This window comes from Hippoglossus hippoglossus, chromosome 13, assembly GCF_009819705.1.
Source record: "Hippoglossus hippoglossus isolate fHipHip1 chromosome 13, fHipHip1.pri, whole genome shotgun sequence".
Taxonomy (NCBI): domain Eukaryota; kingdom Metazoa; phylum Chordata; class Actinopteri; order Pleuronectiformes; family Pleuronectidae; genus Hippoglossus; species Hippoglossus hippoglossus.
The window spans coordinates 276,700-295,421 of NC_047163.1; the positions used below are offsets into that span (position 1 = coordinate 276,700).

Consider the following 18,722-nt stretch of genomic DNA (forward strand, 5'->3'; position numbering starts at 1 on the left):
GACACGTGACACATTACTTAGCTCTGATTGGCTGATGCTCACTGGTCAGGTTGGTCTGGACTTTGAACCACGATGTGAAAACGTGAGAGGAACGTGGTCATGTGACTGATGTCAGGATGAACTGATCAGATCTGAGGTCAAAGGTCACTGAGACTGACAACAAACATCTGAGGAAATGACTTTATATCCAAAGGTCAAAGGTCAGAGTGAACATTTGATGACAAACCACAGACTGTGAGGTCAGAGGTCACATGACCAGTGGTTAGTTGGTGGCGTCTCTACTGCTCTGGTGTCCAGGCTGCTGACGTCTCTTGCTGCGTCTTCCCCCTGAGGTGAGGGAGGACAGCGTCCCTGTAGAACATCTCCAGTCTGGACACCGTCTCCCCCCACAGGTCAGGGTCAAAGGTCACCGGGACGATGGCTGTCTCCTTTGTTGTGAAGACTACGAGATCGGCCCGTCGCAGGCCCGTCACTGCCAGCTGACACTGGATCTGTGTGAAGTAACTGTGAGACGTCTTCAGATGGTAGACTGGAGACTGGGACAGGAGGACAACGAGGGGACTTTAGAGACCAGGGGAAAACAGAGATGAGGAGAGGACATCAGAGACGAGGAGAGGACATTAGAGATGAGGAGGACGTCAGAGACGAGGAGAGGACATTAGAGATGAGGACGTCAGAGACGAGGGGAGGACATTAGAGATGAGGAGGACGTTAGAGATGAGGAAAGGACATCAGAGACAATGTTAGAGATGAGGAGAGGACAGAGATGAGGAGGACGTCAAAGATGAGGAGAGGACATTAGAGATGAGGACGTCAGAGACGAAGAGAGGACATTAAAGATGAGGACGTTAGAGACGAGGAGAGGACATTAGAGATGAGGAAAGGACGTCAGAGACAATGTTAGAGATGAGGACAGATAAAGGACATGAAACGAGGAAAGGACAGGCGATGGACTAAATCAGTTTAACAGGAAGGAGACAAACTACATAAAAAAAATCCGTACCCCTCCAGCCTCACGTCCGACATCGTCCTGTATTTCCAGACAGAAGCCAGGGTCGTCCCTGCAGGCGTCCTCCACACGTCTCTGTCTGTGTTTGTAGGGGCACTTGACCTCCAGCAGCCATTGGCCAGTCAGGCTGTCCGTCACAATCCCATCAGGACTTGCAGCCAACCACGGCCGCTGGGCGTCGATAAACAGACCGCAGTCCTGAACCGTGACCGGCCGACCTAACGCCGAACTCTTGAGTTTCTGCAGAATGACATCATCACCTTTATCATTGTTACTTAAACTCATCATTTAACGATCTTTACGTGTTTAACGTGTTTTGGTCTTTTGGTCTCGGCTCACTGTGGAACTGTACCTGGTACCTGCCGACGACCTCGGCCTCCATGTTGACCCCCCAGCTCATTGCTCTGGTCTGGACTCTGCGGCCCTCACCTGTCCAATCAGAGTCGTTGATGAAGAAATACTCACTCATCCTGAAACCAGTTTTTAACTCTGACAGAAATTACAAAAGTTGTGTCTGGATCAGTTATTTGCACAAGGTGTAAGAGGGTGTGGTTTACCTGTGATAGCAGTCAGGTAGGAGGTGGGCGGGGTTTTGCTCTTGCCATGAACGAAGCGGCAGTGAGCGACGCTATGAGCCACAGAGGCTGTGATCCGGTTCCTCCTCCAAGAAAACCAGTCCTGGTTGGTCCTCTGTCCACGGGTCAGAACCTCCACCTCCTTCACCCCAGCCCTGTCTACCTGGACCCCCAGACCCAGAGGAACCTGCTCTGGTCTTGGACAGGCTCTGTTGGAGACCTGATCTGCTTTTTGAGAAGGACCTGGATCTAGTTTCTTATTCGGTTTCTGATCGGGGGTCTGAGAACGGGGGTTCCGTCCACCACCAGGATAAGGTCTTGCTGTAGGAACCAGATCAGCCTGGGTGGTGTTGTCCACATGTTGGCTCCCAGTGTGAGTGGGGTGCTCAGCTCCAGGTCTGGTCCTTTGTGTCTGACTGGTTCTGGTGTCAGTTGTTTTAGTGGTTTTGGGCCGTGCTCCATCTCCAGGAGTCTGGATAGATGGATGGTACCTGACCTGAGGCAGGATGGTTTTCTGGGTCCGACCGGTCACAGACACCTGAGCTCCTGTCGACGATTTGTTTGTCTGCATTTTCAAGTCGCCTGCGTCAGAATCAGAATCAGATTTAACGACTGAACTAAAAAAACATCTGAAACGAGTCTGATCATAAAATCACATGAAAAACAAACTGACCGATGATGAAGAAGCGTTTTATTCTGTTAAGGAACAAACATCTGATGAGTCAAGTTTAAAGAGCGGAACAAGGTTCACATGAAAAGTTTGCTCATGTGACAAGTGTCATGTGACATGTTTCATATGACCTGTGTCATGTGACATGTGACATGTTTCATATGATCTGTGTCATGTGACATGTGACATGTTTCATATGACCTGTGTCATGTGACATGTGTCATGTTTCATATGACCTGTGTCATGTGACATGTTTCATATGACCTGTGTCATGTGACATGTTTGGACCTTTAACGTGTCTGACGCTTCGTTATTGTTCGAATGTTCTCGACACGAGGAGGAATCAGGAGAAATATCCGAGTTGTCGTGAACGCAGCTGAAGCGCTTTGTGTCACATTGTAAATCTTCCTCCTGTGAACCTCACTTTTGGTTCCGTCTGAATATTTGAATTGAATTTATAAATGTTAACACCGGATGTTTACATGTCGCGTGTCTCTGATGTAAAACAACAAACAACCACCAGGTGTGTTCGGGTCTTTTGCTGCGTTAGTTCGGGTTAAAGCAGGTCAAATCTGGTTCGTTCCGATTGAACCAGGTTAGATTTAGTTAGTTCGGGTTAAAGTAGGTTAAACATAGTTAGTTGTAGTTAACTGAAGCGAATCTTACCTGGACGTGAAGTCCGGATGAAACCAGAACAGAAAGTGATTCTATTTAAATGGCGGCTGACTCATCGTCTCGTGACGTCCCGTGTCCCGTGTCCGTCTCTGGTCGATCGACTTGTTCGTTTTTAATTAACTTTATGAAACTTCATAATGTTATTGATCCAGTTCGTGTTGGAGATAAACGTTTAAAGTTAATTCAACAAAAAAAGAACCTGAAACATTCGGTGTGGTGATACCGCCCCCTGCTGGCTGATCAGTCACAGACATGTTTAACTTTCAAATAAATAGAATTTAAAACCAATGATTTTGATTCCACGTGTTTTTTTTAATAATTCCCTGTGTATGTAGAAGCCGGTGAACGAGCCCTCGTGCTGTCGGACAGGTGGAGGTGTCATGGCGGTGTCTCAGGTGAGTCCAGGTGTGTTCCTCAGTGATCTGGACTCAGCTCTGAATGTCAGTGTGTTGACCAGCAGGAACATCACGCTCATCGTTAACGCCAGTGGACTGGAGGGTGTGTCCTACCCTCAGCTGGACCTGCAGCTCCTTCACGTCCCCGTCCAGGATCAACCTCATGCCCCCCTGAGCCACTACTTTGAATCTGTGGCTGAACGGATCCGTCAAAACCACACAGGGGCCACGCTGGTCCACTGCACCGCCGGCAGGAGTCGATCCCCCGCCCTGATCATGGCCTACCTGATGAGGTAACACCCCCCGACCTGGAGTCTGAAACCGCCAGGGTCTGTGTGGTCATTTTAGACTTTGATCGGGTTCTGGTCTGTGTTTCAGGTGTGAGGGTCTTAGCCTCCGTCGGGCTCATGAGCAGGTTCTGGATCAGCGACCCTTCATCAGACCCAACGCTGGATTCTGGCGGCAGCTGATGGACTATGAGCGGACTCTGTTCAGCAGGAACTCGGTGCGGATGGCGCGGACGTCCTGTGGCGTCCTGCCTGAGGCTCTGCAGGACTCTGAGGACAGAGCTGCGTACTGCGTTAACGTCTGAGGAAACGGATCCAGATTCTCCTGAAGGTCCAGAAGTTGTGACACGTCACAGAAAAACAACAAAAACTTAATGAATGTAAAGAAAATTAAAACATGAATCAGTTGATTTGATGAAACGTGACTCTGGATATTTTCTAAATATATTAAAAAAAATCAGCTCTGACAACAAACTTTTAATGTGAATGTTTGAACTGTTTAAAATGTTTTTAACAATTTCAATCATTTCTGACGTCTGATGTGTGACGGACACAAACTGGACGACTCATCAGGTAGAAAAACACAAAACAAAGTTTATTGTTGTAGAAGTAAAGTGAAAACATGGAGAGTGACCGATTATCAATCTGACCAAACACAATCCAAGACGACCTGAGACCAGAGAGCGGTTCAGGTCTCAGTACTGGTTCAGGTCCTGGTCTCAGTACTGGTTCAGGTCCTGGTCTCAGTACTGGAAGCTCCTCTTGGTCTGGATGTCGTCGAGGATCTGCTGCAGCTCCTCGTCTTCGAAGCGTCCCTCCAGACTGAGAACAGATCAAACTGATTTGATTCACAAAGTTTCAGAAGCAGGTGACTGATGATCAGATGATATTAACACTTTGAGGCTCAGTGTGCTTCTGACCTGGGGATCAGAGCTTTGGCCTCCTCTGCAGCCTCCGGACACAGGTTCGCTAAACTCGACAACTCGAACTTATGAAGTTTCTTCTGCAGGAGGAGACTGAAAGGGGGGGGGAGGGGGGGGGGGGTCAGAGCACAAACTCCTGCTTATCGTCCAATCAGGCGAGGGGTCAACAGGTGGAAGCGTACCTGCGCACAGCCGTGATGGTCTCTCTGTTCTTGAAGCGGCTGAACCGAGCCGTGTAGTTCAGAGTCTTCATGAAGACCTCGGACAGTTCCTGTTCGTCCTCCGCGCTCTCGTTCTGCTGCTTCCTGTGTTCCAGCAGCATGTGGACTTCAGAGTTCAGCAGCGTCTCCGCATTCTCAAACTCTGAAACACAAGCACACATCAGCCTGGACCTGGTCTGACATGGACCTGGTCTGATCTGGACCTGGTCTGATCTGGACCTGGTGTGACGTGGACCTGATGTGACGTGGACCTGATGTGATGTGGACCTGATGTGATGTGGACCTGATGTGACGTGGATGTGATGTGGACCTGATGTGATGTGGACCTGATGTGACGTGGATGTGATGTGGACCTGATGTGACGTGGACCTGATGTGACGTGGACCTGATGTGGACCTGATGTGACGTGGACCTGATGTGATGTGGATGTGATGTGGACCTGATGTGGACCTGATGTGACGTGGACCTGGTGTGATGTGGACCTGATGTGATGTGGACCTGATGTGACATGGACCTGACGTGGACCTGATGTGATGTGGACCTGATGTGACGTGGACCTGATGTGAGGTGGACCTGGTGTGAGGTGGACCTGATGTGAGGTGGACCTGGTGTGAGGTGGACCTGATGTGAGGTGGATGTGATGTGGACCTGATGTGACGTGGACCTGATGTGACGTGGACCTGATGTGAGGTGGACCTGATGTGAGGTGGACCTGATGTGGACCTGATGTGACGTGGACCTGATGTGATGTGGACCTGATGTGACGTGGACCTGATGTGATGTGGACCTGATGTGACGTGGACCTGATATGAGGTGGACCTGATGTGGACCTGATGTGACGTGGACCTGGTCTGGTTGGATCTTTAGACACTGACCTTTAGGAAACAGCAGCTGTGACGCGTCTTCTTCAACATCACCGACATGAGGAGGAGCAGCGCCGCCTCCCGCCGCCATGACGACACTTCCGCGGGGACCCGCTCCGGGATTCTGGGGGAACCGGAGCAGTTACCGGGGACAGTTACCGGGGACAGTTACCGGAGCAGTTACCGGGGACAGCTACCGGAGCAGTTACCGGGGACAACTACCGGGGACAGTAGCAGGTCGCATGCCTCGGCGCCTTTCAGCCTCTAATACAGAATCACTTCCGGGTCCCATAACACCTACTTCCTGTCTGCCGTTTGAATCTTTCAAAATAAGAGCTGTTACAAGCAGCGCCCCCCGGCGGATAGTAACTGTCAGTGTCAACTGTCGTGACAATAAGTGGATCATGTTTTCTTCATAACAATAACAGACAACAATAATAATGATGTAATAATAATGATGTAATAATAATGATAATAAGGACATAATTTTGTCATATTTGACAATATTCAATAACAATAATAATACATTTATAATAATTATGACGTCATGATTACATAATAATTATAATAACATTTATGGTCGTTGTTTTGGTTATTTTGGTTCTGACGCCTGGTGGCGCTCGAGAACAGATGGACTCTGGGTCTCAGCGGTAAAACGGATGCGTTGGCCGGGAATCGAACCCGGGTCAACTGCTTGGAAGGCAGCTATGCTCACCACTATACCACCAACGCTGACGAGTCCCGACTGTCTTCTCAAGAAGTCTTCCTGAACTACTCACGGGCTCCATCTATTTGCTGGGACTAAATCTGCTGAACAATAATAAACCTGTTCAAGTAAATACATATACATACATATACATATACATATACATACACATATACATACATATACATATACATATACATACACATATACATACACATACACATACACATACACATATACATATACATATACATATACATACACATACACATACACATACACATATACATACACATATACATATACATATACATATACATATAATTAATGAGCCAAATAAAATAAATGACAAATTCATTAAATTCACATTTCTATTGTTTGGTGCCTTCTCGTAGTTACAGGATTTAATCATCTTTAAAATCTTTGTGTTAATATTTGTCAAATAAAAATAATCAATGAATTTATGATAAAATCTTTTTTCTCAGTTTGTCCGTCATTGTTAAAAAAATCAAGTCATTTATTTCTATAATTGATATTATTAAGAAATTTAAATAGAAATAATATTAATGAATTTATGTGTGTGTGTCCATGTGTGTCCATGTGTCCATGTGTCCATGTGTGTCCATGTGTCCATATGTGTGTCAATGTGTGTGTCCATGTGTGTCCGTGTGTGTCCGTGTGTGTGTCCATGTGTCCATGTGTGTCCATGTGTGTGTCCATGTGTCCATGTGTGTGTCCATTTGTGTCCATGTGGGTCAATTTGTGTCCATGTGTCCATGTGTGTCCATGTGTGTCAATGTGTGTGTCCGTGTGTGTCCATGTGTCCATGTGTGTCCATGTGTGTGTCCATGTGTGTGTCCATGTGTGTCCATGTGTGTCCATGTGTCCATGTGTGTCAATTTGTGTCACTTTGTGTCCATGTGTGTCCATGTGTGTGTCCATGTGTGTGTCCATGTGTGTCCATGTGTGTCCATGTGTGTCAATTTGCGTCCATGTGTGTCCATGTGTGTCAAAGTGTGTGTCCGTGTGTGTCCATGTGTCCATGTGTGTCCATGTGTGTGTCCATGTGTGTCCATCTGTGTCCATGTGTCCATGTGTGTCAATGTGTGTGTCCATGTGTGTCCATGTGTGTCAATGTGTGTGTCCATGTGTGTCCATGTGTGTCCATGTGTCCATGTGTGTCCATGTGTGTCAATGTGTGTTTCCGTGTGTGTCCATGTGTGTGTCCATGTGTGTGTCCATGTGTGTGTCCATGTGTGTCCATGTGTGTCCATGTGTCTGTGTGTGTACATGTGTCCGTGTGTGTCGATGTGTGTGTCCATGTGTGTCCGTGTGTGTCCATGTGTGTGTCTATGTCTGTCAATGTGTGTCAATGTGTGTGTCCATGTGTGTGTCCATGTGTGTCAATGTGTGTCAATGTGTGTCCATGTGTCCATGTGTGTCAATGTGTGTCTATGTGTGTCCATGTGTCCATGTGTGTCAATGTGTGTCTATGTGTGTCCATGTGTGTCAATTTGTGTCCATGTGTGTCCATGTGTGTGTCCATGTGTGTCCATGTGTGTGTCTATGTCTGTCAATGTGTGTCAATGTGTGTGTCCATGTGTGTGTCCATGTGTGTCAATGTGTGTCAATGTGTGTCCATGTGTCCATGTGTGTCAATGTGTGTCAATGTGTGTCTATGTGTGTCCATGTGTGTCAATTTGTGTCCATGTGTGTCCATGTGTGTGTCCATGTGTGTCCATGTGTGTCCATGTGTGTGTCTATGTCTGTCAATGTGTGTCAATGTGTGTGTCCATGTGTCCGTGTGTGTCCATGTGTCCATGTGTGTCCATGTGTGTGTCTATGTCTGTCAACGTGTGTGTCCATGTGTGTCAATGTGTGTCCATGTGTCAATGTGTGTCCATGTGTGTGTGTCTATGTGTGTCCATATGTGTCAATGTGTGTGTCCATGTGTGTCCATCTGTGTCCATGTGTCCATGTGTGTCAATGTGTGTGTGTCTATGTGTGTCCATATGTGTCAATGTGTGTGTCCATGTGTGTCCATCTGTGTCCATGTGTCCATGTGTGTCAATGTGTGTCAATGTGTGTCCATGTGTCAATGTGTGTCCATGTGTGTCAATGTGTGTCCATGTGTCAATGTGTGTCCATGTGTGTGTCTATGTGTGTCCATATGTGTCAATGTGTGTGTCCATGTGTGTCCATCTGTGTCCATGTGTCCATGTGTGTCAATGTGTGTGTCCATGTGTGTCCATGTGTGTCAATGTGTGTGTCCATGTGTGTCAATGTGTGTCCATGTGTCAATGTGTGTCCATGTGTGTGTGTCTATGTGTGTCCATATGTGTCAATGTGTGTGTCCATGTGTCTGTGTGTGTCCATGTGTCCATGTGTGTCCCTGTGTGTGTCTATGTCTGTCAATGTGTGTGTCCATGTGTGTCAATGTGTGTCCATGTGTCAATGTGTGTCCATGTGTGTGTCTATGTGTGTCCATATGTGTCAATTTGTGTCCATGTGTGTCCATGTGTATGTCCATGTGTGTCCATGTGTGTCAATTTGTGTCCATGTGTCCATGTGTGTCCATGTGTGTCAATGTGTGTGTCCGTGTGTGTCCATGTGTCCATGTGTGTCCATGTGTGTGTCCATGTGTGTGTCCATGTGTGTGTCCATGTGTGTGTCCATGTGTGTCCATGTGTGTCAATTTGCGTCCATGTGTGTCCATGTGTGTCAAAGTGTGTGTCCGTGTGTGTCCATGTGTCCATGTGTGTCCATGTGTGTGTCCATGTGTGTGTCCATGTGTGTGTCCATGTGTGTCCATGTGTGTCCATGTGTGTCAATTTGCGTCCATGTGTGTCCATGTGTGTCAAAGTGTGTGTCCGTGTGTGTCCATGTGTCCATGTGTGTCCATGTGTGTGTCCACGTGTGTCCATCTGTGTCCATGTGTCCATGTGTGTCAATGTGTGTGTCCATGTGTGTCCATGTGTGTCAATGTGTGTGTCCATGTGTGTCCATGTGTGTCCATGTGTCCATGTGTGTCCATGTGTGTCAATGTGTGTTTCCGTGTGTGTCCATGTGTCCATGTGTGTCCATGTGTGTGTCCATGTGTGTGTCCATGTGTGTCCATGTGTGTCCATGTGTCTGTGTGTGTACATGTGTCCGTGTGTGTCGATGTGTGTGTCGATGTGTGTGTCCATGTGTGTCCATGTGTGTGTCTATGTCTGTCAATGTGTGTCAATGTGTGTGTCCATGTGTGTGTCCATGTGTGTCAATGTGTGTCAATGTGTGTCCATGTGTGTCTATGTGTGTCCATGTGTCCATGTGTGTCAATGTGTGTCTATGTGTGTCCATGTGTGTCAATTTGTGTCCATGTGTGTCCATGTGTCAATGTGTGTCCATGTGTCCATGTGTGTCAATGTGTGTCTATGTGTGTCCATGTGTCCATGTGTGTCAATGTGTGTCTATGTGTGTCCATGTGTGTCAATTTGTGTCCATGTGTGTCCATGTGTGTGTCCATGTGTGTCCATGTGTGTGTCTATGTCTGTCAATGTGTGTCAATGTGTGTGTCCATGTGTGTGTCCATGTGTGTCAATGTGTGTCAATGTGTGTCCATGTGTCCATGTGTGTCAATGTGTGTCAATGTGTGTCTATGTGTGTCCATGTGTGTCAATTTGTGTCCATGTGTGTCCATGTGTGTGTCCATGTGTGTCCATGTGTGTCCATGTGTGTGTCTATGTCTGTCAATGTGTGTCAATGTGTGTGTCCATGTGTCCGTGTGTGTCCATGTGTCCATGTGTGTCCATGTGTGTGTCTATGTCTGTCAATGTGTGTGTCCATGTGTGTCAATGTGTGTCCATGTGTCAATGTGTGTCCATGTGTGTGTGTCTATGTGTGTCCATATGTGTCAATGTGTGTGTCCATGTGTGTCCATCTGTGTCCATGTGTCCATGTGTGTCAATGTGTGTGTGTCTATGTGTGTCCATATGTGTCAATGTGTGTGTCCATGTGTGTCCATCTGTGTCCATGTGTCCATGTGTGTCAATGTGTGTCAATGTGTGTGTCTATGTCTGTCAATGTGTGTCAATGTGTGTGTCCATGTGTGTGTCCATGTGTGTCAATGTGTGTCAATGTGTGTCCATGTGTCCATGTGTGTCAATGTGTGTCAATGTGTGTCTATGTGTGTCCATGTGTGTCAATTTGTGTCCATGTGTGTCCATGTGTGTGTCCATGTGTGTCCATGTGTGTCCATGTGTGTGTCTATGTCTGTCAATGTGTGTCAATGTGTGTGCCCATGTGTCCGTGTGTGTCCATGTGTCCATGTGTGTCCATGTGTGTGTCTATGTCTGTCAATGTGTGTGTCCATGTGTGTCAATGTGTGTCCATGTGTCAATGTGTGTCCATGTGTGTGTGTCTATGTGTGTCCATATGTGTCAATGTGTGTGTCCATGTGTGTCCATCTGTGTCCATGTGTCCATGTGTGTCAATGTGTGTGTGTCTATGTGTGTCCATATGTGTCAATGTGTGTGTCCATGTGTGTCCATCTGTGTCCATGTGTCCATGTGTGTCAATGTGTGTCAATGTGTGTCCATGTGTCAATGTGTGTCCATGTGTGTCAATGTGTGTCCATGTGTCAATGTGTGTCCATATGTGTGTCTATGTGTGTCCATATGTGTCAATGTGTGTCCATGTGTGTCCATCTGTGTCCATGTGTCCATGTGTGTCAATGTGTGTGTCCATGTGTGTCCATGTGTGTCAATGTGTGTGTCCATGTGTGTCAATGTGTGTCCATGTGTCAATGTGTGTCCATGTGTGTGTGTCTATGTGTGTCCATATGTGTCAATGTGTGTGTCCATGTGTCCGTGTGTGTCCATGTGTCCATGTGTGTCCCTGTGTGTGTCTATGTCTGTCAATGTGTGTGTCCATGTGTGTCAATGTGTGTCCATGTGTCAATGTGTGTCCATGTGTGTGTCTATGTGTGTCCATATGTGTCAATTTGTGTCCATGTGTGTCCATGTGTATGTCCATGTGTGTCCATGTGTGTCAATTTGTGTCCATGTGTCCATGTGTGTCCATGTGTGTCAATGTGTGTGTCCGTGTGTGTCCATGTGTCCATGTGTGTCCATGTGTGTGTCCATGTGTGTGTCCATGTGTGTGTCCATGTGTGTCCATGTGTGTCCATGTGTCCATGTGTGTCAATTTGTGTCAATTTGTGTCCATGTGTGTCCATGTGTGTGTCCATGTGTGTGTCCATGTGTGTCCATGTGTGTCCATGTGTGTCAATTTGCGTCCATGTGTGTCCATGTGTGTCAAAGTGTGTGTCCGTGTGTGTCCATGTGTCCATGTGTGTCCATGTGTGTGTCCATGTGTGTGTCCATGTGTGTCCATCTGTGTCCATGTGTCCATGTGTGTGTCCATGTGTGTCCATGTGTGTCAATGTGTGTGTCCATGTGTGTCCATGTGTGTCAATGTGTGTGTCCATGTGTGTCCATGTGTGTCCATGTGTCCATGTGTGTCAATGTGTGTGTCCATGTGTGTCCATGTGTGTCAATGTGTGTGTCCATGTGTGTCCATGTGTGTCCATGTGTCCATGTGTGTCCATGTGTGTCCATGTGTGTGTCCATGTGTGTGTCCATGTGTCCATGTGTGTCCATGTGTGTGTCCATGTGTGTGTCCATGTGTGTCCATGTGTGTCCATGTGTCTGTGTGTGTACATGTGTCCGTGTGTGTCGATGTGTGTGTCGATGTGTGTGTCGATGTGTGTCCGTGTGTGTCCATGTGTGTCCATGTGTGTGTCTATGTCTGTCAATGTGTGTCAATGTGTGTGTCCATGTGTGTCAATGTGTGTCAATGTGTGTCCATGTGTCCATGTGTGTCAATGTGTGTCTATGTGTGTCCATGTGTGTCAATTTGTGTCCATGTGTGTCCATGTGTGTGTCCATGTGTGTCCATGTGTGTCCATGTGTCCATGTGTGTCCATGTGTGTCCATGTGTCCGTGTGTGTCCATGTGTGTCCATGTGTGTGTCTATGTCTGTCAATGTGTGTCAATGTGTGTGTCCATGTGTCCGTGTGTCCGTGTGTGTCCATGTGTCCATGTGTGTCCATGTGTGTGTCTATGTCTGTCAATGTGTGTGTCCATGTGTGTCAATGTGTGTCCATGTGTCAATGTGTGTCCATGTGTGTGTCTATGTGTGTCCATATGTGTCAATTTGTGTCCATGTGTGTCCATGTGTATGTCCATGTGTGTCCATGTGTGTCCATGTGTCCATGTGTGTCAATGTGTGTGTCCATGTGTGTCCATGTGTGTCAATTTGTGTCCATGTGTGTCCATGTGTGTCCATGTGTCCATGTGTGTCCATGTGTGTCCATGTGTGTCAATGTGTCCATGTGTGTCAATGTGTCCATGTGTGTCAATGTGTGTGTCCATGTGTGTCAATGTGTGTGTCCATGTGTGTGTCCATGTGTGTGTCCATGTGTGTCAATGTGTGTCCATGTGTGTGTCCATGTGTGTGTCTATGTGTGTGTCTATGTGTGTGTCTATGTGTGTGTCTATGTGTGTGTCTATGTGTGTGTCCATGTGTGTGTCTATGTGTGTGTCCATGTGTGTGTCCATGTGTGTCAATGTGTCCATGTGTGTCAATGTGTGTGTCCATGTGTGTCAATGTGTGTGTCCATGTGTGTGTCCATGTGTGTGTCCATGTGTGTCAATGTGTGTCCATGTGTGTGTCCATGTGTGTGTCTATGTGTGTGTCTATGTGTGTGTCTATGTGTGTGTCTATGTGTGTGTCCATGTGTGTGTCTATGTGTGTGTCCATGTGTGTGTCCATGTGTGTGTCTATGTGTGTGTCTATGTGTGTGTCTATGTGTGTGTCTATGTGTGTGTCTATGTGTGTGTCTATGTGTGTGTCCATGTGTGTGTCTATGTGTGTGTCCATGTGTGTGTCTATGTGTGTCCATACTTAGCCTCAGAGTTAGTGGAAACTTCCCAGCATGCACCTGTTTGAACTGGTTTCATCATGTCCCACTAATGAGACCCAGAGGACAGAGTCTGTGTGGACGTCTGGACACTGGAGGCCAGAGGCAGCTTCACTAACGGCCAATTAACAGCAGCAGGGAACCATGGGAGGACACAGGCTGTCGCCATGGTAACAGAAGCAGGTCCAGTCCAATGTGACCTGGTGTCCCCCACAGGACGATGAACCTGAACGTCATAATACGTCCGAATTGACATTTTCTTCATTGACTTGTTTCTCAGTCAAGTTGGACAAGTTGATGATGGAACGGAGACGATCGTTCAGAGACATGTCTTGTGTCTTTGTTCGGTTCTTGGTTGAAGGGAAATGTCCACATGGCTGAAATGTCCACATGGCTGAAATGTCCACATGGCTGAAATGTCCACATGGCTGAAATGTGCCACTGGCTCATAAAGCAGAGATTCATGATGATGTCACTTAGTGATTGTTCACTGACTTGTGATTCTCAGGCTGCAGCAGTTTTTATCACAAACAAGGAAGTGATAACTTGTCTCTCTCGTCTCTAGCTTGTCTCTCTCGTCTCTAACTTGTCTCTCTCGTCTCTAGCTTGTCTCTCTCGTCTCTAACTTGTCTCTCTCGTCTCTAGCTTGTCTCTCTGGTTTGTTCTGGACATATGTGGTGAACCAGATTATAATTTAACCATCAAATCAATTTCCAGCACAAACATAAACTTTCCTTTCTGATGCCAAACAGTATCAGTAAATATTCACTGTAACTGTCCCCCATCCTATCGAGCTGAGACAAAGGGCCCCACCCTGCTGCGGGGGCCCGGGGCCCCACCCTCCTGTCTCCTGTCCCCTTCAGTCTATACGTCTCACTGTTGTAGAGTGAGCAGCAGGGGGCGTAATTCTAACAGTCAGGGACCTGACCATAAACTAACAGAGACTCATTTAAACAGCAGTTCACACTTTCCCTTTAACGCTAAAGTTTGTGTAGTGTCTTATAATATAATATATTCAAATATAATACATTGTAATAAATGATATTATTATAAATGATCAAACGTTCAGACGGGAGGAGACAACAATCATCATCAGTGAACTTTATTGACACTAAACGTTTTTGACAGTTTGAGGTAAATCCTGACAAACTCGCAGTTTTTATCTATTATCTATTATCTAGTATTTTATCTTTTATCATTTTGTTTATACTTTGCCGAATCTCTTGCATTTTGATTCCATAAATTATGGGATGGAGCAGAGGAGGGATGGCAAAGAAATTCATACAGATTAAAATATTCACAGCTTTTGGAACTTCATAAGTCAGACGATTAGAAATGACTCCAAAGAAGGAGGCCACAGAGAAGTTGACGAAGGTGAGTAAGTGAGGCGTGCACGTCTGCAGCGCTCGTCTCTGACCCTCCTGAGATGTGCTCAGGGTCACCTTGAAGATGTGGAGGTAGGACAGGAGGACCAGGCAGCAGGGGAAGACGATGACACAGAAAGCGCAGCACAAACCGAACACGCTGATCAGAGTCGTCCTTTTGCAAGAAAGCTTTGAAATCACCAAACTGTCACAAATGAGTTTATCCACCGTGTGTTCGCACAGAGGGATCGTGGACGTCAGATAAACCTGGACGGCCGAGCTGCAGCTGAGGGTGAAATAAACCAGGGTCAGCATCAGTTTGACCTTCGCTGGCGTCATGATGGAGTGATAGAGCAGAGGTTTACAGATGGAAACGTACCGGTCGTAGGCCATCAGAGCTAAGATACAAAACATACAGCCGGCGTACACGTTGGTGAAAAACACTTGTGTCAAACATCCGGTCAGAGACGTTTCCTGGCTGCTGGACATGAGATGCTTGATGATGATCGGACACACGGAGGAGCTGCCCATCACTCCGCTCAGAGACAGGTTCACTAACAACACGTACATGGGTCTGTGGAGACGAGACTCCACACAAACAACCACAACAAGGATCACGTTCACACACAATCCTGAAATGTAGAAGACTAAGACACAAAGGACAAGTGCAAAATGATCCAGACCCAGAGAGCCGTAGATTCTAAAGTCAATGGGGGGGGTTGACACAGAGCTGTTCATAGTGAAACAGAATCAGAACCAAAGAAGAAACTGAATCAGACACTTCATCAGTTAGACGTGATGGTGAAAATCCTCCAACACGTGCTGGAGCTTCTCTCCTCGACAGAATCCACCTGCTCTCGTCTCGTGTTTTTATAACGTTTCCCTCCGAGCTGCTGACGTCACCTCAGCTGAACCAATGAGGCTCCAGGTCTCAGGTGTAAACAGTGTTCAGCAGAATCTGATGCAACTGAACAAACTGCTGACGGATTCTTCAAATGTACGAAAAACCACAGAAAAAACACATCATTCATGTTCAACTGGAAACGAGGTCATTCACACATCGTTTTAGACTCAAAGTCCACTGATGTCCTGCTGGGAGGCACGTTCACGTTCACACGCACACAGCGCACACAAGCTCTCGCCCAAGGGCACACGCCGGGTGTGCGTTAGCATCGCTACTTGCTTGTTTTAGGCTAAACACAAGATGTCAATGACCTTGTTTCCACTTGAATTTAAATGGATGACACCACACGAGCAGTATGGAGGCCTGTTCTAGCCTCTGGAACTCTCTCTCTGGTCCACCACGGCCTTTGGCCTCAGTCAATGCTCCACCCTGCTGTTACTTTCGATCCTGTTTTTGTGCTAATTAGGGTCAGGGTCGGGTTCAGGGTCAGGGTCAGGGTCAGGGTCAGGGTCGGGTTCAGGGTCGGGGTCAGGGTCAGGGTCAGGGTCAGGGTCGGGTTCAGGGTCAGGGTCAGGGTCAGTCTCCACCTGCACTGTACAATCGGCTCTTGGCTCCAGATGTTGAGAATGAGGTCGTTCTCTTGTCTCCTCCACGTTAGAGAAGCAGAAGAATGGGGGGGCTGCAGGGTTCGGGTTGGAGCGCTGCTCCACTCTTTATCACATTGAACAAACTCAGCACTGAACTTCACGGTGCCATGAACACACTGTTCATGGTGTCAGCACATTATTATTCTGGAGGGAAATCAGACTGTGACCTTTCACTTAGAGAAACATCAAGTTCTCATTAATATCAGGGTTGGTTTACTTTAATAATTACTGTCCTTAATAATATCGTAGTAAGGTTTTTACACAGGGACAGATGAAATATGACATGTTCAATTAAAACTGTTATTAGAAATAAACCATTTTTTATTATGTCTGTTTTAAGAGTTAAACCTCGTCACTGTTTATTACACAATAAAACGATCCTTTTTCAACCAAATCAAGTTCATCTTTTCAGTTTAAAAGTTCCTGAAATGTTTCTCCCATTTTATAAATATTTTCTTAAATTCAACAGCTTCATTATTCCATATAAATTCAAATAGTTAAATCTTTACACAGTTGAAGTGATGATGAAAGTGATGATAAGTGGAATCAGAGTCACTGAGTTGGATTTTCTGTGGAAACAGGAGCTGATTCAGAATGTGAAGAAGAACAAGTCTCTGGTTCCGTAGTGTTGGATTAGATCTCATCTATCGAATCTAATCTGGTTCCTTAGTGTAGTCAGTTACTTCAGTAGTTACTTAAAGGTTCAGTGTGTAGAATTTAGTGACAAATAGTGGTGAAGTGTCATGTTGCAGCTGAACATGATACAAAATGAATCTCATTTGATCTGTTCATTTCCTTTTATTCACAATAAGCAGATTTTTCAGTTGTCAGAACGTTTAGTGTCACATTTTCCTCCCAAAGAGCAGATTCTTGTATATGATGCGTATTTTGGACATTTGCAGTCCGTACAGTAAAGGGTTGACGAGCGGCTGACACGCGAGCCAGTACAACGATAAAACAACACGTAACACTTTGGGAAGGCTGTTCAAATCAAACCTGCTCTGAACTATTTCACAGAAAGCCCCGAAGGAGAAGTTGAGCAGCGAGGCCAGGTGGGGGGTGCAGGTGCTGATGGCTTTTTGTCTCGTCTGTTTGGAACCAGAGAAACAAACCTTTAAAATCCTCACGTACGTGTAGAGGATTAAAATGATGAGACCAAAAATGACTGTAAACATGTGAGTGAGTCCAAAGATGTTGTTGACTGAGGTGTCAGAACACGACAGTTTGACGATATAATAATTATCACAGTAAACCTTGTTGATGATGTTTCCACACAGATGTAAAGGGGCAGTCAGACAAAAGATGATGAAAGTATTGTTTAATAGAGGATAAATCCAACTTAAAGCAACGAGCCTGGCAATCTTATTAGAAGTCATACGTGTGTTGTACTGCAGAGGACAACATATAGCAAGATATCTGTCATAGGACATGACGGCTAAAGTGAAAAACTCCACGCCGCCATAAGAGTAGAGACAAAAAACCTGCAGGAGACAAACTGAAGCAGAAACAGTGTGAACGTCTGAGAGAATCTGAAGCAGGAGCAAAGGAAACAACCCTGTGCTACCATACAGTTCATTTACAAACAGGCTGCACAGAAACACGTACATAGGTTCATGTAGACTTCTGTTCATACAGATAACGACAATCAGCAGCACGTTGGCACAAAGGATGGAAACATAAAAAATTAAAAGTATCAGGAAATATAAATATTTAAAATGTCCCGTGTCAACGTGGGCACCGAGTGTGAAATAAGAAACTTCTGTCAAGTTCAATGTGATCTTCATTTCAGTCCTTTAAGTTAAGATTAGCACTGTTCAGGGAATAAACACATTGTGTACTTACACAAGTTTAAATGTACGACCATATATACATATATATATGTATATATATATATATATATATATGTATATATATAGAAGTCAAACTTACCAAAACCTTATTTAAATTCAATATAACACAGGTTGTCACTGGAGTGCTCACAGTCACCGGTCTGTTGTGGTGACTTCCTTGACTGAGCTCTGCTGAGCCTTTTGAAGTCGAGGGGTCACTGGTTCCACTGGTTCCATTGGTTCCACTGGTTCCTGCTGCCGTCAGAGGAGTGGGCGTCAAACCTTTTCTGTGACGGAGTCACAACCAGCTACTGATGGCTGCTCACTATCAGCTGCTATTAGACCAATGTCTCTTCAGAGCAAGGTCACCTCATGTTTATTCACATTTGAAAAAGGGTCTGATTCAGCATCATAAAGTCTCACTGCAGAGCGCTTATAATAATATATATATATATTATATTGTATTTTATTTATATATTATATAAATAGAAAACTGACTGTAGGATGAAATGGTCAAAGCGATCGTGATGAAATCTGATAATTGTCTGAGTCCTGATGATATTAAAGACCTTTGAAATGACCTCAGTGACCTTTCCAGCCGTTTCTCTGAATGTTCCCGTCGAGGTCACAACATGAAAAGAGGATTCCTTCCCCCGTTTGCTCTAAAATCTAATTCTGAAAAATAAGCTG

The 18,722-nt window shown here is 45.8% G+C and overlaps 5 protein-coding genes and 1 non-coding gene across 9 annotated transcripts; 1 reads left to right on the forward strand and 5 right to left on the reverse strand.

Moving 5' to 3' along the window:
• Positions 1-166: 166 nt before the first annotated feature.
• LOC117772469 lies at positions 167-3,100 on the reverse strand. Of its 2 annotated transcripts, none has more exons than XM_034603635.1 (5): positions 2,985-3,100; positions 1,567-2,165; positions 1,362-1,438; positions 1,004-1,249; positions 167-536 (listed from the first exon to the last, which is right to left on the reverse strand). In XM_034603635.1, exons 2-5 carry the CDS (start codon positions 2,153-2,155, stop codon positions 279-281), a joined length of 1,170 nt encoding a protein of 389 aa, XP_034459526.1. In that variant the 5' UTR covers positions 2,156-2,165; positions 2,985-3,100; the 3' UTR covers positions 167-278. The 2 variants fall into 2 exon arrangements, with proteins under 2 accessions (XP_034459526.1, XP_034459525.1); XM_034603634.1 differs by having other exon boundaries at positions 1,567-2,166; positions 2,921-3,059.
• On the forward strand, positions 2,571-4,071 carry LOC117772490 (dual specificity protein phosphatase 14). 3 transcript variants are annotated; one of them, XM_034603667.1, is made up of 3 exons: positions 2,571-2,777; positions 3,265-3,617; positions 3,703-4,071. In XM_034603667.1, exons 2-3 carry the CDS (start codon positions 3,310-3,312, stop codon positions 3,914-3,916), a joined length of 522 nt encoding a protein of 173 aa, XP_034459558.1. In that variant the 5' UTR covers positions 2,571-2,777; positions 3,265-3,309; the 3' UTR covers positions 3,917-4,071. The 3 variants fall into 3 exon arrangements, with proteins under 3 accessions (XP_034459558.1, XP_034459557.1, XP_034459559.1); XM_034603666.1 differs by lacking the exon at positions 2,571-2,777 and adding an exon at positions 2,935-3,107; XM_034603668.1 differs by lacking the exon at positions 2,571-2,777 and having other exon boundaries at positions 3,261-3,617.
• Positions 4,072-4,185: 114 nt separating this feature from the next.
• On the reverse strand, positions 4,186-5,941 carry polr2d (polymerase (RNA) II (DNA directed) polypeptide D). Its single transcript, XM_034603665.1, has 5 exons — positions 5,844-5,941; positions 5,631-5,793; positions 4,717-4,897; positions 4,532-4,627; positions 4,186-4,433 (listed from the first exon to the last, which is right to left on the reverse strand). Exons 2-5 carry the CDS (start codon positions 5,707-5,709, stop codon positions 4,355-4,357), a joined length of 435 nt encoding a protein of 144 aa, XP_034459556.1. The 5' UTR covers positions 5,710-5,793; positions 5,844-5,941; the 3' UTR covers positions 4,186-4,354.
• Positions 5,942-6,278: 337 nt separating this feature from the next.
• On the reverse strand, positions 6,279-6,350 carry trnag-ucc. The gene has a single exon. It is a non-coding gene; the product is annotated as a tRNA-Gly (tRNA).
• Positions 6,351-14,454: 8,104 nt separating this feature from the next.
• LOC117772477 (olfactory receptor-like protein OLF3) lies at positions 14,455-15,390 on the reverse strand. Its single transcript, XM_034603646.1, has one exon. It carries the CDS (start codon positions 15,388-15,390, stop codon positions 14,455-14,457), a length of 936 nt encoding a protein of 311 aa, XP_034459537.1.
• Positions 15,391-17,045: 1,655 nt separating this feature from the next.
• Positions 17,046-18,002, reverse strand: LOC117772498 (olfactory receptor 140-like). Its single transcript, XM_034603679.1, has one exon. The coding sequence runs from the start codon at positions 17,985-17,987 to the stop codon at positions 17,046-17,048; it is 942 nt and encodes a 313-aa protein (XP_034459570.1). The 5' UTR covers positions 17,988-18,002.
• Positions 18,003-18,722: the final 720 nt, after the last annotated feature.